The sequence below is a fragment of the Oryzias melastigma genome, linkage group LG13 (assembly GCF_002922805.2).
Source record: "Oryzias melastigma strain HK-1 linkage group LG13, ASM292280v2, whole genome shotgun sequence".
Lineage (NCBI taxonomy): Eukaryota > Metazoa > Chordata > Actinopteri > Beloniformes > Adrianichthyidae > Oryzias > Oryzias melastigma.
The window spans coordinates 13,477,592-13,495,290 of NC_050524.1; the positions used below are offsets into that span (position 1 = coordinate 13,477,592).

Genomic DNA, 17,699 nt, shown 5'->3' on the forward strand with positions numbered 1-17,699 from the left:
GTGTTAATAAATATTTGAATGAATTTCACTTAGATGGGGTTCAGTTTTTGCATATAACCTCAGATGACCTTTGTTGTTACATTATTTTTTGCTAAATAACTAAATAAAATGTCATAAGTTCATAAATGTGTTATTATGGGATGGATCAGCTGTGCGCCATCATCACTCGAGTCGCTTGGGGGGTGGGGGGTATCATAAGGATGTGGGTGGGGTCGCTTTCAGACGCAGCCAGACGGTGATGTGCACGCTACGGCAAACGGGAAAGTCCTAAAGAAGTGGAATCGAACGCGTCTGGACGCGCGCGGAGCTCCTGCAAACCGGCGCGCGCGCGGAGAGCAGAGAAGAGGAGAGGGAGGGCGTGCACAGCGTGAAGAGTGGGGTTTGTCCGTGCGTCTTCCTCAGTCGGGCCTTATTCCAGAGCTGGTCACTATGGCGTGGCCGTGCATCACGCGCGCTTGCTGCATCAACCGCTTCTGGACCGAGCTGGACAAAGCGGACATCGCGGTGCCTTTGGTTTTCACCAAATACTCCGACGCTGCCGAGGTGCACCACCTGCCCCATCACCCGCAGCCCAAGCAGAGGGTCGTCGGGACCATCGCCATAGAAACCCAGCCGCATCCGGAGCAGCAGGAGGCGGCGAGGGCGCCGCCCGCCGCCGGTGCCGCAGCGGGGAGAACCGGCGCGTCCGTCATGCGCCAAGACTTCAAGGCGTGGAGAGTGCGCCCCGAGCCCAGCTGCAAGCCCCGGAACGAGTACCAGCCCCCGCCGGCCCCGTTTAACAACGAAACTCAGTACCAAAAGGATTACAAGCCATGGCCCATCCCCAAGAAGCACGACCACCCGTGGATCCCCAAACCCAGCCCCGGCGCCAAGAAGGAGCACGCGGCCGCGGAGGCCGACACCGGCGTGGAGAAGAGCGAGATCGAGGAGAAGATGCAGGAGAAGGAGTTGAAGGATGTGGCGAAGAGGGAGAGGTCTGTGGAGAGGAGGACGGCCGACAAAGCGGGGCCGCAGGTGTCTGCAAAGGCGAGCGCAGAGCTGCGGAAGAGCAGAGCAGCCGCAGACGCAGTCAACAGACAGATCAAGGAGGTCATGTCCACTTCCAGCTGTTACAGGTAAACATCATGACCCCATCAGGGTTTGCAGGGCGATCATGACCCTTCACCCGAGGGATCAGACGTGATAGCAGAGTCTCATGTTACAACCTGAAGAAAACTGATACAGGATGTGTGCAGCATTGATTCACCCCCAACTCCACCCTCTCCACCCAGAGCCCTGGACATGACATTTAAAAACCATAATAAATGCTTGCCTCAAATTATTCATTTGGAGCCACAAATTAGTAGATTAAGTTATTAATGTAGTATGTTCAGTTCCCATGACAAAATACTAATATGTACACACAAAATGATCATTTGTACCCACAGAATAGTAGTATGTTCATACAAAATACTAGTTTGTGCATGCAAAATGCTAATTTGTACACAAAAAAACTAAATCGTGGTCACAACAGGCTCATTTGTTCCTACAAAATACTAATTCGTGCACACAAAATACTGATTTGTGAGCTCTTGATGCTAATTTGTGCCTACAAAATGCTAGCCTGTGCACAAAACATGCTAACGTGTACGCACAAAATACTAGTTTGTGCACAAAAAATGCTAACTTGTGCAAACGAAATACTAGTTTGTTGCCACAAAATACTGGTTTGTGTACACTTGTGGCTAATTTGTGTTTACAAAATACTAGTTTGTGCACAAAAAATGGTAAATTGTCCACACAAAGAACTAGCTTTGCTAAAAAAAAGCTAATTTGTGTTAACAAAACTAGTTTTTGCACAAAAACACTAATTTGAGCACACAAAAAACTGATTTGTGTGCTCTTGATGCTAATTTTTGCACACAAAATACTAGTTTTTGAAGAAAAAAACGCTAATTTGTGCAAATAAAATACTAGTTTGTGCACACAGAATACATATTCTACACAAAATACTAATAAAATGCCAATTTATGGACACAAAATGTAGATTTATGCACACAAATTGAGCTACTATTTGTTTTTTTGTTTTCATTTATCTTATTCAAACAAGAATCAATTATCCATGAATGAGTCAAATCGCTAAAACTGTGAACTAAGAGATCCTACTTTTCATAGTTGATGAAAGAGGGGAAATCTTTGAAGTTAAAATACATTTTAAAAAGTCCATCATGGGTAGAGTGCATCAAGTTCATTTAAGTCAGAAAAAAACATGATGAAACCTGACTTTTCAACTGTTTAAGGCCCAAAGAATAAAGGCATTAAATAAAGGAGAAGATGTTATTATATAAAAAAAAAAAAGAAAAAAAGGAACTGGACCAGAGATGGGAAAGCCTATTCAAAACACAGCAACAGAGAAAACTGCCACAACAAACGGCATTTATTCTTTACATAATTATTAATATTCTTCCCATAGTAAGATATTAAATTGTGTGCTCATTTAAAAAAGAAAAAAAACATCTTTCTGATTTTTGACCTAAATAGATCCGGATTTCAGTCAGTTTTTCCCTTTTAGGGGAATACATCATTTAATTCATTGCCTAAAGTGAAATTAGGTCATCATGGCTGCCTTGTATGCTTAAGAACAGTAACATTTTATAGTAGAAATAGATTTTCAAATGCTTGAAATACAACTGTACTTCTTAATGAGTATGCAAAAAATTCTATTTCGTTATTTTTTGAAACAACAAATTTCAAATAAATTGTCAAAATGTAAAAATGATGCAGTTTCCATAGTAAATCAATTATTAAATCTCTAAAAATGTCTTTCTATTTGGCTTAAAGATTTCTGCATGAATTAATTTGTTTAAACTTTACCTTTTGTAATCCCTTTCCTTTTTTGCATCTGTTATAACTACTTTAAACTACTTTTTTTCTATGCCAAGCATTGGATTTTTAACAATACTGTAAAACAAAACCCAGTTAAGCTGAGACAACTGGTGTTATTGATTGATATGATTGATTTGTGTTTGTGTTGAGTTATAAATAACAAAGTAATCATCAGCTGCAGCCCGAATCCAACGTCTTTTCTACAGGACTGAGTTCAAGGCGTACAAAGACGTGAAGCCAGTGAAGCCTATCAAAGCTCCGTCTCAGTATAAGCCGCCCATGGAGGAGACCAGTCTGGAGACCAGCTACAGTGCCACGTTCAAGGGGGAGCAGGTGAAGGCGAAGGAGTCAGACAACAAGCTGCTGGAGCGCAGGAGGATACGCAGTCTGTACAGCGAGCCAGGAAAGGAGCCCACCAAGGTGAGAGGTCCACACTTTTCATTCTCTTGCTGTGTTCTAGATCTTCTGCAACTAACCTAAAGACAAATGATTGTGGTTAAACTTTCTCTAACTCCCAATCAAAATGGCTTTAAAACTAACAGACTTTGTGTAGAAAGATCTTAAATGGTGTGTGTGGTGTGTTGATGTGGCCGCTTCCTGTCTTGTTCTTGTAGGACTTCTCAGAGACTGAGAGCAGCTCTGCTCTTAACCTGCTGTAGTCAGGTGTGTTCTCTGTTTCTTCTGGAAGGCATGCAGGCTGACCAAATTAATGCGAATGTGCATTATGGACAGACACATATATGCAGAAGGTTCAGCCACATGGTCACTGTGAGCCCACCTTCACCAAACACTGTCTATGATGTGTTAGGTTTAAGGATTTTTGGCATAAAAAAAGAAAAAGGTAAAGGAAAATATTCATTTTTTATGCAGATGATGTTGTGCTTTTAGTTATATTCAGGCTTGTGCATCTTGCTACTAAATTCTATGATATATATGTATTTTTAGGTACAAAGTCTCAGTTTTTATTAAAAAAAAATAAAATAGTGCTTTATAATTTTAGGTTTTATCCATATTTATTATAATTTAATTTGGTCTACAGCCTTTTCACGTTACACCCACACTGATTTTTTTACATAAATTATCATTTATTGCTGGGCCACTATTATCAGTAGATTATTTTATGTGTTTAGAAATATTTGAGCATGTTTTGCAATCTTATTGTTGCACTCCCAAGTTACCTAGAAACCTGGGAGCCCCTCCATCGGTGTCAGATTTGCAACTCCTGAAGAGCAGTGACATGCCAGGTGTCTTGCTAGAGGTCACATTTATCTCCACAGCCACGAACTGCATTTGAATGCACCATTCCAAACTGCAAGCCTGCTCAGTTCTGCCTCCAATAATAATGGCTGAACCAGAATGTTTAACTCTTGAAAGCGTAAGACTAACATCATATGTTGACATTTTGTTCCTTTTTTTTAAAAAAACAAAAGGTAAATTGTTGGGGGAAAAATGCCACAAACCACATTCTTTGTAAGAGGGGCACAAACACAAACACACTTTTTGTGTGCAATTTTTGTGTCTTTTCTTGTCATTGCACTAACCACACGTTTGCAAGTAACACATTTGCCTTAAGGTATCATTTGTCATCTTTTATTTTAGGAGTTAGAATACAGGTATGTATGCATGCTAAGAGGGACATTGACTTAAGTTAAGATAATAAGTCAGAGTTATATTGTTTTTTGGGAAATGTGTTAATTTGTTTTCTTGTAAAAACAAATTACCGTAGGTGGATCTATATAGCTTTTTAGGTATTTAAAACAGCTTAGCAACATTTGACTCAGTCTAGCATAAAACAGCTTTGCAAAACTTAATTTAGCCTAGCATAACACAACTTAAATTTGAGTTAGCCTAGCATAACACAACTTAAATTTGATTTAGCCTAGCATAACAACTTAAATTTGAGTTAGCCTAGCATAACACAACTCAGAAAAACTGACTTAGCTTAGCACGAGTGAGTTCTTAGAAAACCATCGAAGTGTGTAGGAAAAAAGGCAACCAGTTTGTACTCCCTCATTTTTTGTAGGAGTTAAGTTCTAAAAATAACTTGCAATATATGAAATCCATTAAGTAGTGTTACAGATGTTTTAAGGCTGTAAAACTCTAACTCTTGATACATTTTTTCTGACTGTCATTAGCATGTTCACAATTTTCTCTCTTGTTTAAACTCTCAAATTTCAAACCTTCAAAGAAAATAAGTCCATATTATAAAATGAAAACAGAAATCTGCTCAAAGATTTACAGATTTGGCAAGCTGAACTCACAGCTACCAACAAGCTAACAACTACTTGATGCAACAGGGGGAAAAAACTACTCTAGCAGCAAAAATTTCAGAGCAAATCCTTCTCACTTACATTTATTCCGTCCTTGGACACTATACTGAAATAAATTAGCTTTTATGCTAAGCTAAGTGTGCTTACTGAATATTGTTTGCTAAGGAATTGGAGAAGTGTAATTTTCATGATCTAATCAAGAATTCAGTTTTACATTTCCCAATATTACATAAGTTATCTTTCTTTTCCCTTTATAGTTTACTTATACTTTAATGATGTCTTCTCTTTTTCAGGTGGATAAACCAGAGACACGCATTAAACCTAAAAAGCCACCAACAACAACAGGGAAGATGCTAAAGAAAGCTAAAGAGAAGCAGATTGCTAGCTCCCAGTCGACGAAGAAGAAACCTTCTGCGGGCCCATCAGAACCCGATGGAGCTGTGACGAAGAAAAGCAAAGAGATCAGCAACAGACTGGCTGAAGCGAAGCAGTAGAACGGGTTCACCTGTAGACTGTAGACAGGCTATAAAATAGGCAAATCTCTTGACTTTGGTTTACCTCTTTACCTGTTGTCTGTCATCCATAGTTCACCTTTGATTGGCCACTAATGTCTAGCTTTTAGAATGATGCAAACAGTTTCACTTTAAACAGCGTGTGTGGTGAAAGTAAATGATTCTTTTGTACTTTGATGGATAAAACAGCTTTATATTATTGCGCACATATTTTGCACATCATTTTTTTTTATTTCACATTAAAGTTACGAAGGAGCTGTCAGAATGCATGTGTATGAAAGCGCATTTCTACTTTTGTCTGATTGGAGGACGATTGAGATTTTGGATGATTGTTAAAAAAAATCAGATGAAAAAGATACTTTTTTCTCTGAGGCTGTATCACATGGAGGTCCTGGTGAGAGTGCAAACTCAGTTTTATGGTTTTTCTAATTACAGTGCCTCTGCTGTACGGTCCTGGTTTTCATTGCATTGTTCTGGATGGTATCTGGTTTCATCAATTTGGTTGCTAAGAAACCAAATTAACCATAATGTAATTGCTACAGCTTGCATGCCAGACCTTGTTTTTCGTTGAGCAGCCAGCATTTTAGCCGACTGTATGGCACAGTCTCATTCTAGCTTGTAAATGAAGCCATTAAAAAGCAAAGGAGTAGGACAAAGACCTGTTCAGATAACTGCATGTGTAGGAATAGATTCAGATCACCCCAAAAGCTGTACACGATAAAGTCATAGTCTAGTGGCTGCTGAAGCTGTAAGATGAACACACCTACAAAATGGTTTCACTAACAAATGTCTCTACTTAAGGTTCATCGTGCTCCATCCTCTTTAAGGTTATTTATTATAAAAGGAAGGGGAAAAAATAAGCCTAAACATTTGAGAATTTGCTGTACTGATAATGTTTCTTCTGAAGGGGATGATCATTCCAGGTTTTGAAGTGTATAGGAGAAGCCAGGACTCAGCTCTATCAACTGCTGCTGTCTGAAACTGTGCATTCCTATTGTAAACGGCTAAAACAGTTGTTGTGGTTACCTCTGCGGTCAGCGTCGGCCAAAGTGTGTGCGGGACTTCGTTGAGCTCAAACCACCGTGATCCTGGTTTAAGTTTCTGCTTCTCTTTGTGTGTCTGTGTGTGTGTGAGTGTGTGATTGTGTGTTAGCCTGCTGCCTACTCGTACCAACTCGAACCTAACCACTACAAGTGCCGCTATGCACTCCCAACACCTTGGTGCTATCCTTCTCATTCTATATGCTGTCTGACTTGACCTGTGTGTGGCATCACGCCAGGACGGAGGATGAAACACCGCTGCAGACATGTTGTGAATTTTGTGCTTGTATTCTCAGCTTGCTTTGAAAGAACTGATTAAATCTGATGCTACAGAACGCTGAGTCATGTCTTCTTTCACCATTTATGGTCTGGCAGACTTTAAAGATGTTGAAAGTGTTTTGAATACGCCCTAATGCTTTAGAAATGTCCATTTAAAACACATTTTTATACATTTTACCAGAGATTTTTTGTGCTGCCTGTTAAATGAGGTTTGCATGTTTATTTATTTCTCCTTTAATTAACCAGGAAGTCTCATTGAGATTCTTAAGACTTCTTTTTCAGTGGAGCTCTGGCCAAGTGTCCCTTCCAACAATTCAGAAAAATAACAAATTCATATAGAGCAGACAAAAAAAATTCTTAAAGAAAAATTAAAAACAATGACGAGCCAATGATTGGATACATAATTTTAATTGCATAAACATTTTAATTGCAGAGCTTCTGAAAGGACATCAAAGGAAAAATAAAAAGTATTGGTGTCTCTAGCTCACAAGAAATAAACTAGTGCTCGTGAGGTAGTATCCTGTGTGCACAACATAGTATGTCGTGCATGAGTTGGACTATAGCAGCGTTTTCATTACACATGTGTAAAATTTTATCAAAATTCTAGAGATGTTGAAAAAGCATAATTACACTGTTTCCATTAAATCATAAATATACAAATAAACAAACCAACTGAAATGATGAGTCATTCAAAAACATGGTGATCAATGTGAGCAAAACGTTCATTTACAGTAGATAGATTCAAATTTCCACCATGGCACTAGTGGTCATCATCATCTATCAAAGTAGAAGTCAGCATTTAATTCAGGCCATGGAGCGGCAAGCTACGAGGGACAGGCAACGGATAAAGCAGCTTTGGGAAATTGTTGTTGGTGATTTTACAGAAGAACTGTGGATCCAACAATCCTGCATGGCACTCTCAGCTTTTGATGAGCTGTGTGATGCTGTGGGACCTCTTGTGGCATGCGTTTTTGGTCACCGTTGGTCACGAATTATTTCATTTGAAAAAAAAAAAAAATGTTTTCACTGCACATTTGCGAAATATGTCAATTTTGATACGGTCTAAAACCACCTCCTCCAACCGTAAAAACTTTTTTCCATTTCTTTTTTTTTTTTTCCGATATTGTCGTATTTTGATTCTGCGATTTTATTATCGCAAATCCAATTTACACTTCTTAATAGTTAATGGACGCACAGCTTATGTGGTTCGCATGAAATACTATCTGGCTAGCATGAGATACTATCTGGTGCAAAAAAATGTCATTTGTGACTATTTTTCAAATGTAATTTCTGCAATAACGGGGGGAACATTGTAAATTTGAATTAACCTTGCACGAAACTGCTTAGCAAAATTTGACTTAGCTTAGCATAAAACGACTTAGCAAAGTTTGACTTATCTTGGTGGGATTATATAAGTTCGCTTCCTTCCACTCCCTTTCAAGTGATCTACTTGTGATTTATTAAGTGATATGTTATGTATGTATTATGACCTGATTGCTTGAAATAAACCATTTGATTCGTTCATTCATTCATTCATTCTTAGCATAAAACAGTTTAGCATAATCTGATTTAGCGTATCATAAAACTACTTAGCAAAATTTGACTTAGCCTAGCATAAAAGAGCATAGCATAATTGGACTTAGCCTAGCATAAAACAGCATAGCATAATTGGACTTAGCCTAGCATAAAAGAGCATAGCATAATTGGACTTAGCCTAGCATAAAACAGCATAGCAAAATTTGACTTAGCCCAGCATTAAACTGCTGTGTGTATTTTGATTTAGCCTAGCATAAAATAGCGTAGAAAATTTTGACTCAGTTTTTAGCACAACAACTGAGTCCTTAGTATAACAACTAAAGATAGGTGTGTAGGAAAATAGGCAACAGGTTACTGTGTTACTTGCAGGAGTAACTTCTATAGGTAACTCAAAAAAGATTAAATCCACTGAATGGGGTTACGTTTTAAGGCTGTAAAACCCCTCACCCCACATTAAATAGGCTACACTTTTCTCTGACAGTCATTAGCATTTTTCATTAAAAAAAAGTAATTTCTGCAATAACTGAGCAAAAACTGTAAACTTGCCTTTTTCCAAGAACGTTCTCTTTGTGCTAAAGTCAAACTTTGCTAAACAGTTTATCATTACCCCAGCTCTACTGTAACTGTGTAAGTCCCTGATGATTCTTCTGTTTGGCCTAATTGAGTCGATCAATTGGAGTTTTGATCAGAGTCTTACTAACCAAAAGTAACTAAGATACAATAAAAAAGAAAAACTTACCAATATTATCAATAAATGCTGTAAAACTTAACCTAAAACAGTCTAAAGAGAGTCATTTCTTACAGTGGTTACCTTTTTGATGAGATAACTCCCGTTTTGCTGATTTATCACATAAAAAAAACAGAGGCATCCCATTACCTTAATTATTTAGACCCTGCACTTAGTATTTGGCAGCTCTGACAGCCACAGATTGTCTCAGGAATGACCTTAAAAGCTCAGCAGACTCTTGATCTTTATAGATTTCTTCCTTTCTTTCCCATATCTTCTAAACTGGACAAGAAGCATCAAGCTATTTTCAGGCCCATGTCATTTCTGTGCCAAATTTTCATCTCTTTTTTTTTCTTGGTCTTTTGAAGGATAAATCTTGAACTTTCTGTCAAATTTTGGCCACTCTGGAAAACTACACTGGAAATTTGAACAATTATCCCAACATCATCCTGGAAAAAGAGGAGAAGCTTTGAGCAAAGTGATGCTATCAGTAGGTAATGATATTTTTTCAGGTTTTTATGATTTTTATTTAAAGTTTTAGATTTTTATGAACATTTTTATAACTTAAAAAGACAGAAAACAGGTTTAAATAAACTGTGAGAACTGTGATAGAAGTGGATAAATTATGTGAATCAGGCATGTGTTGTTTCTAGTGCAGCTGCAGCACAAAGATGCTCTTAGATGCTCCATCACTCTGGTTAGTGTCCTAAAAAAAGGTCAGTATGCTTATGTAACTCACAGAGCCTGATTTTGCTTTGTCATTGGATATTGCCTGTGTGTAGGTGTGTGGGGGGGTGTTTTGTGTTTGTGTGAAACTGGCGTGAAATGAAAATATAAACAGAAAACTAAATACAGAAAATCTTTGCATCTGCATTTTTTTTTTACATTTCTTTTACATGGAAATTACTAAGTTATTATCTGAAGTTCTCCACTAGAATTATCAAAAAAACTGCAGTTAAAACAAAACTTAATTACATTATTTTCATCTTATTTTATTTCTTTTTTTTAGTTTTTTTTTAATGCAGTTTTTTTGAGTCACCACTTTTGATTTGTTAAATAGAGATCAAAGTGAAAATGAGGTTTTCTTTTTTCCATGGTGTTGGATTCTGGTGGTCATTTTCCTGTGATTCAGCCATCTGGATGTAAAGATGCATGAATAAATCAGGGGTTATGGACCCTTGTGTTTACAGAGCAGCATGAAATATTGATTAATACCTCAATGATGGCACAGGAAGTGCCCCAAAATCTACCTACTCAACACTAGCATATCTCCACAGGGGCCTTCTCTGATTTTGTTGTATATGTAAATGTAAATTTAAAGGTTGTTTTCCTCTCACTTTTATTAAAACCCCCAAAAGATTTGATAAAACATACAAATACAATAAACAGTGTGAGCTTATTCGAGATAACATATGGTGTTTGGAAGTCTCTCATCTGCCTGGTAACAGATGCTGAATCTGTTTGACATGATTAAATTCAGACCTTCATACGCAGTTTCTGTGTGAAGTTGAGCTGTGAATTGTGAAATTCATTTCCCACATTTTCTCTTTCTGTGAACAAATTCTGACCTCTGCTGGAGAAGATCTGCAACAACTTGAAAGAAGCCTAATTTTGTAGTTGGCGAATCATTCAGTGTGATCTTTGGCCTAATCAAAAAAATTCTTTATAGCAGTCTTGTATCTGTACATGTTTGTGCACCTATTTGACTGTCAGCAATCAAAGGATTTTATATTTTACTAGTTCCATTTAAAATATTCACTGTGGTGTAAATGTTGTTATATTTAGGAAATAAGAATGTGAAACTTTACTCACATTGTTCAGAAAAGGTGTGCAAATAATATAGGAATAACATCCTTTTTTTATAAAGTTATTGACTTAAATGGAATTACAGCAATGCATAAAAACAGAAAAAAATGTTTGAAAAGATAACAAGCAACTTTTAAAGTTAATGGCTTTATTATCAATAAATTATTATTTAATTAGTTTAATTTTTTTTACAACAAATAATAATGAGTCAGAAGTATAAACTGTGTTTCCATATGTAGCTGGTTTTTAAACTATTATTATTACTATTATTATTATTATTTATCATTAATATTTATTATTTTCTGTTGTTTTTGCTGTTGATTAATTGGTTGGAAAAATATGTGTGAATTAGGAAAAGTGTCCTGCTTTTTTACAACAGTTGGAGAGCTTGACAGGGGGTTTTTTTTCTTCTTCTTCTTTTTTTTATATTCTAAACAAAACAGTTGACTTTTTTGTCTTTTAAGAAAATTAATTGAAATATTTGTGATCAGTTGCTTGGATGTCTCTGTTCAAACCTTAATGGTCATCCAACTTACCCTTAAACTTATCCAGGTATGTCACACAGTCTCTTTTCTGAAACTGACCACTTAAGATAAATTTAACCTAAATGTATTACTTAAAAAAAATCTGTGACATTTATTACAGGAACATTTCGCTCGCAATTCATTAGCTGAATCTATATATATATATATATATATATATATATATATATATATATATATATATATATATATATATATATATATATATATATATATATATATATATTTTTAAATCAATTTGCTATGTAGTCTCTTTTAAACCGAATGGCAATCTACATGCTTTGTTGCATGCTTTATTAATGTCGTTAAAGACTTATCTCTTAAATGAAAAAAAATAATGGGTGCAAGCAAAATGATGAGCACATTACTTTTTATTTGTTATATGTGTTAATCCTGCCTTTTAAAAAATTATACAGATTACTTTATGTTAATTTAAATGAGTTTTACGAGAAAATGTAGCTTTTATTTGATAATCATATTTTGAAAATTTTAAATATAAAGAACTTCCGGTTTCCGGTTCAGAAAGGAAGTAAACAAAGCAGTCATTGGACAGCTTTGAGGAGGGAAGCAGAAGGAGAACTGCGAGAATTTCCAGCTGTTGCCGCGTGTATTTAAGAAGAAAAAAATATGTTTTACACAAGTAGCAGACAAATACGTTTATATTCTTTATTCTATTTAGACGTAAAATAGCAAATATTTTTGTTATAAAATTTCCGTGCAAACTTATGCTAGCTCTAACGTTCAGATGTTGACTGTTAGCCACAAATGTCGAACTTTTTGTTTCATTTTACCTTACATTTGTGTTCATGTTCTGCAAAAATGTTAACTATTTTACGTCTGTAAAAACAATACTTCTTTGTGAAACTATTTACAATTGAGGGTTTGCTCAGTGATGTCAAAGCGTGTAGCTGCTAATAATAGGACGCGCAGCATCCGCCGATGATCATCGCTCAATATCACGATGGCGACGAAAAGACTCGATCACTTCGAGGTGGTGTGTGAGTGGGCTTCCTGCGGCTTCAGGGGCCACACCATGGAGGAGCTTAGCGATCACATGTCGGGGCATCTGAATGAATACTTGGGAGACAACGATGCTCTGGAGGAGCTGGGTAAGAGACCTGGTAGTCTTCCAGGAAGAAACCATGCTCACAGCATTTCCATGATAATTAAACACAATGTGTGTTACAAATGACATCTACTGTCTCTGTTTTAGATGAGTATGCTTGTCTGTGGAACGCCTGTGAGTTTCTGTCCATGGGCAGCCCTGCAGAACTGGAAGTTCACGCTTATTTCCACAACTACCACAGTAAACTCAAGTTTGTTGGATCTCAGCTGCTCAAGTCTCGTCTGGACTTACCCAGTTGCAACCAGGGTGTTCACAGCAACAGTCTGCTACCAGAGGGATCTGATGGATATGTTTGTCAATGGGAGCAATGTGATGTAAGTTTTTTTTTTTTGGTCATTTTTAATCACAATTGCTGCTTTTCTTTTGGTTCATATTTTGTTTTCCGCAGAGCACTTTCAACAACCCTGAGTGGTTTTACCGTCATGTGAACAATCACGTCGAAAACACAGAGCTGCAGACTCTCTCGCAACAGCAGCAGGCGCTTTTCTGCAACTGGGCAGGTAGGGCAATCAAATGTCCCTCCAGTTTTGTTCCTCCTTCACACTGTAACGTTTGGCGTTTGTGTTAATAGGCTGCGACGCCTTCTTCAAGATCAGGTACCGGCTTAGGGAGCACATGCGCAGCCACACTCAGGAGAGGCTTGTGGCTTGTCCCACATGTGGGAGCATGTTCTCCAGCAACACCAAGCTGTTTGACCACCTCCAGAGACAGGCCGAGCCCATAGGTGAGAACGACACTTTGACATGCATTTATATTCTTGGTGTGATGCTGTTTCTGATGTGGATGTAATATTTCATAGAGTCGCTGGTGTGTGAGCATTGCAGCAAAGCCTTTCCCAGTGAGAGACTCCTGAGGGATCACATCCGTCAGCACGGTAACGACTGTCTGGAGTTCAAACATTAACATGTTATATGTATTTATTAATCAGTTCACAAACATATTTTTAAGTATTTTTTTTGTCATTTGTCAACAATCAGCAAAGTTTTTTTTGATAGATTTTTTTACTAACAACATGTGTCTATTCCAGTGAATCAGGTCAAGTGTCCCTTCTGTGATATGAGCTGCACCACCTTAGCAGCTCTGAAGATCCACATCAGGTTCCGTCACTGTGATGAGCGACCCTTCCCATGCGACTTCTGTGACAAAAGGTAGAGACTGCGTCGGATCAGCTGACAGCATGTTAACTGTCAAACAACCGTCCGATTGGATGGTTTGACTTTTATTAGCTAAATAATAGTTGAATTCAAGAGAGTAAACAATCTGGAATCTTTGTAAGAGTAATAAATGTATTTTTTTAAAACTGTGCTTGAAAAAGAAAGTAAATGAGATGCATTACGTTGTTAAAAACATTAATACTATCCTTTGTTTTTGCAAAAAAATATCCTAAAACACTGATTTTAATGAAAACTTCCTGCTTAGGAAAATCTATTTTTCTGAAGAAACCCTTGTGAATATAACTGTATTTGGAGTTTTGTTGTTAAAAAAATGCAAAAAACATTCCCACGTGTTGCATTCTGGGTAAAAAAATTACTAAAGTTCTGAGCACATTTTTACAGTTCGGTCAGGAGGTCACATGGCGAAATCTCAACTCCTTCCTACCAAAGATCCTCACAAGTCCAAGTTTTGTCCCAAATCTTTACCTGTTGTTTCAAGTCAGGTCTAAAAACCTAATATTTAAAATACATATGATTTTGTCACAAATTGTTACCTTTAAGCAGCTTGTTGGGACACAACAGAAAGTGGATGTTTTTGAGTTCTTAACAAAAGCTTTTAAAAAGAGTTTTTATTTTTAGATCCAACAGCCATTTCCTGCTTTTCTACTTCCTACACAACTAAATGTTGTTTTTGGAGTAAATCAGTGCATTTCTACATTTCACTTATTTATTTTTTGTAATTCCAGATTTAAGAACCAGCGGGATCTCCAAAAGCATACGGAGGTTCACAACGAGGGCACGGTGTTCCACTGTTCCGTGGAGGGATGTGACTATTCCTGCCACACATTCCAGACCATGAGCCACCACTTCAAGAGAGTTCATGAGGTTTGTTGAATTCCCTATCTCCTTCAAAATGAAGGATGTTATTTTCTAAACCCGATTTGTCGTTAAACAACAGGTTGGAGGGATGTCCAAGTATAAATGCCACATTTGTGGAAAGGTCTTCTCGTGGTGCTACACTCTCACGCTCCACCTGCGGAAGAAGCACGAGCTGAAATGGCCCTCTGGACATTCCCGCTTCAGGTGAGATTTAAGAATCATTGAATAAATAACGTCAGAATCTGAGGTGCTCGTGTGTGCTCTCCTCACAGATACAAGAAGGATGTGGATGGCTTCCTAAAGGTCAACATGGTGCGCTTCGAGACCGTCGAGGTGACCAAAGAGATCATGAAGAACATGGCCAAGAAACCCCAGCGCCCCCAGAGGAGCAGCAGCCGCAACAAAAGAGCCGCCGACGCCCCGGAGAGCGGCAGGAGCTCACCGACGGGGTCCTCCTCGCCGTCCTCCAGCTCCTCGTCCTCGTACTCCTCAGACCTCTCCGGGGGGGAGGACGTGTCGTCTCAACACAGCCCCAGAGGCAGCGACTCCCCCGTGTACTGCGTGATGAGCACCATCGACCACATGGAGGAGGAGGCCGGCGGGCTGCCGCAGGAGGACAGCGAGGGCGGGGGGGCGTCCGGGGCGGTTCAGGCGCTCACGGAGGTCGCGAGGGGCCTGGGTATGGACGTGGTTTGACTTTACTGGGTGGGTTTTTGTTTGGAGCTGTCAGTGAAACCCAGATAGAGCAAACGCTTACGTGGAAGTCCCTCCATTGGTGGGATTCAAACCCTCACCCACTGACTTTAACAGATTGACTGAATTTAACGTTGTCATATCTGCTACTGTTTCATCTGTGAAAAATACATCAAACGTTAGAGCGCTGCAGAACAATTCTATGGTCGTGTTTTATGTGATTGTTTCAAGATATTTCCTAGGAAATGATTTTTTATTGATAATTTTTTATTAATGCTTTAAAATTTTAACTTTATTGTATAAGATCTTAAATAAATTTGATACAAAAACAAACTTAAGTTTTTTGTTTTTTTTTGTCTTGTGTTCATAGAGCAGACATGTTTCTTCTATTATCAGATGGATTTTAAATCCTATTCTCTTTCTTTTTAAAGACATTATGGACAAACAGGAAGTAAACTCTCAAGTAAACATAAATCATTTTAGCTGCTCCAAAAAAAAAGGATTTATCAACTTTTAAGTGTTTAAATAAAATAATACAGAAGGGCAAAAAAGTATTTAGTCAGCCACCAATTGTGCAAGTTCTCCTGCTTAAAAAGATAAAAGAGGCCTTTAATTTTCATCATAGATATATATCAAAAATCCAGAAAATCACATTGTTAAAAACAAACAATTTTGTCTGAAAAGATTGTCTGATTAAAAAAAATATTTGTAAATTTTAGTGGAAAATAAATATTTGGTCAATAACAAAAGTTTAAATCTCTATTATATACCCTTTGTTGGCAATGACTGCAGTCAAACATTTTCTGTAAGTCTTTACAAGGTTTTCACAAACTGTTGCTGGTATTTTGGTCCATTCCTCCATGCAGATCTCCTCTAGAGCAGTGATGTTTTGGGCTGTCACAAGTGGAGGATCCTCTTGCAGAAGAAGTTACAGGTCTGTGAGAGACAGAAATCTTGCTTTTATTGTAGGTGACCAAATACTTATTTTCCACCGTAGTTTGCTAATGAATTCTTTAAAAATGTAATTTTCTGGATTTGTTTTTCTAATTTTGTCTCCTATAATTGACGTATACCTATGAGGAAAATTACAGGCCTCTCTCACTTACACAATTGTTTAAATACTTTTTTAAAAATACTTTTTTGCCCCACTATATTTCAAAACTTTGACCTTGAAGTAAGGGGAAATAATACGATTCCAGTTAAAGTGGGATCTTATTTATTTTTTTAGTGGTGCTGGTTGATCAAATTTATTTTTAGATTTACAGTAAAATATTTCAATCATACAGCTCATAAATGAAAAAAAAAAAACAAAAAAACTTTTAACCAGTAATATTTGGGAGTCCAGTAAAATTTCCAGTAAAATCAGAGTGATGGTTTGGCCGTCGTTTCAATCAGAGTAGCTCTGAAGACTCAGAGGTGTTCTGTATGTCTTCTTCCAGTGTTCTGAAACAGTGAGGGAATCTCTTTTAAGAGAACATGCTTCCTGCACATCAAGGGGAAAATAAAAAGGCGGCGTAAAGAAGTCTTGAAAGATGTTGCATTTCACAAATCTTTGGTCAAAATGAAAGTAGCTGCACCCGGCGTTCAGTGCAGCTTGATAGGGATCAAAGATTGTCTCTGGGTATGAGATGATGCTTTCAGCACCTTTAGGATGCAACATGTAGAAAGCCTCTGTCTGCAGTCGACTGTGTGGGGAGGGCTGTGAGGAAAGTGTGGGGGCTAAAAAGGAGTTTGGGTACCAAGTTGAAGAAGAATGACTGAGATAGTCTCTGGTTTTTGGCCTGACTCTCCTCTCTTGGATGGAGCTGTCCCTCTGCAGCTGCCTCTTGTCGTAAAGTGAGCGTCGCACGGTTAATTCTGTAAAGATTTTCTCATGAAGTTTGTCTTTGGCAGGCTCCGAGTTCTCCACCTCTTCTGACGGTGTTCCTCTAGTGCGATAACAACCTATGAGAGGAGGACTGCAGTCAGTTTGACAACATTCAGAAGCTTTTTAAATAAGTAAAATCTCATAAAATCTCATAATATATATATATATATATATATATATATATATATTTACAGATTTTATTTCATTTGACTCACCTGCATAAGGGTGTTCCCTGCACTGATGCTGTGACTCCTTATATGATGTTGAGTCAGGTAAATCTCTTCTTGGAGACTTGACCGAGGGTTGGACACAAATGCTTAGTTTTTCTTCTTGCATTTTCTGTTAAAATAATAATATAAAAAATCCCCTCAAACACAGAAACAATAATGAAGTGAATTAATTT

The 17,699-nt window shown here is 37.7% G+C and overlaps 2 protein-coding genes and 1 long non-coding RNA gene across 4 annotated transcripts; 2 read left to right on the forward strand and 1 right to left on the reverse strand.

The window, feature by feature from the left end:
* The first annotated feature begins 161 nt into the window (after window positions 1-161).
* map6b (microtubule-associated protein 6b) lies at window positions 162-7,022 on the forward strand. Of its 2 annotated transcripts, XM_024277922.2 has the most exons (4): window positions 162-1,115; window positions 3,072-3,285; window positions 3,480-3,528; window positions 5,429-5,548. In XM_024277922.2, the coding sequence occupies exons 1-3, from the start codon at window positions 430-432 to the stop codon at window positions 3,522-3,524; spliced, it is 945 nt and encodes a 314-aa protein (XP_024133690.1). In that variant the 5' UTR covers window positions 162-429; the 3' UTR covers window positions 3,525-3,528; window positions 5,429-5,548. The 2 variants fall into 2 exon arrangements, with proteins under 2 accessions (XP_024133690.1, XP_024133689.1); XM_024277921.2 differs by lacking the exon at window positions 3,480-3,528 and having other exon boundaries at window positions 166-1,115; window positions 5,429-7,022.
* A 5,065-nt stretch (window positions 7,023-12,087) lies between these two features.
* Window positions 12,088-15,762, forward strand: zgc:112083 (uncharacterized protein LOC550461 homolog). The gene is made up of 9 exons (XM_024278029.2): window positions 12,088-12,686; window positions 12,791-13,017; window positions 13,092-13,203; window positions 13,275-13,427; window positions 13,503-13,577; window positions 13,731-13,851; window positions 14,604-14,742; window positions 14,816-14,940; window positions 15,009-15,762. The coding sequence occupies exons 1-9, from the start codon at window positions 12,539-12,541 to the stop codon at window positions 15,430-15,432; spliced, it is 1,524 nt and encodes a 507-aa protein (XP_024133797.1). The 5' UTR covers window positions 12,088-12,538; the 3' UTR covers window positions 15,433-15,762.
* A 705-nt stretch (window positions 15,763-16,467) lies between these two features.
* LOC112149915 lies at window positions 16,468-17,631 on the reverse strand. The gene is made up of 2 exons (XR_004948874.1): window positions 17,512-17,631; window positions 16,468-17,373 (listed from the first exon to the last, which is right to left on the reverse strand). It is a non-coding gene; the product is annotated as an uncharacterized LOC112149915 (long non-coding RNA).
* Window positions 17,632-17,699: the final 68 nt, after the last annotated feature.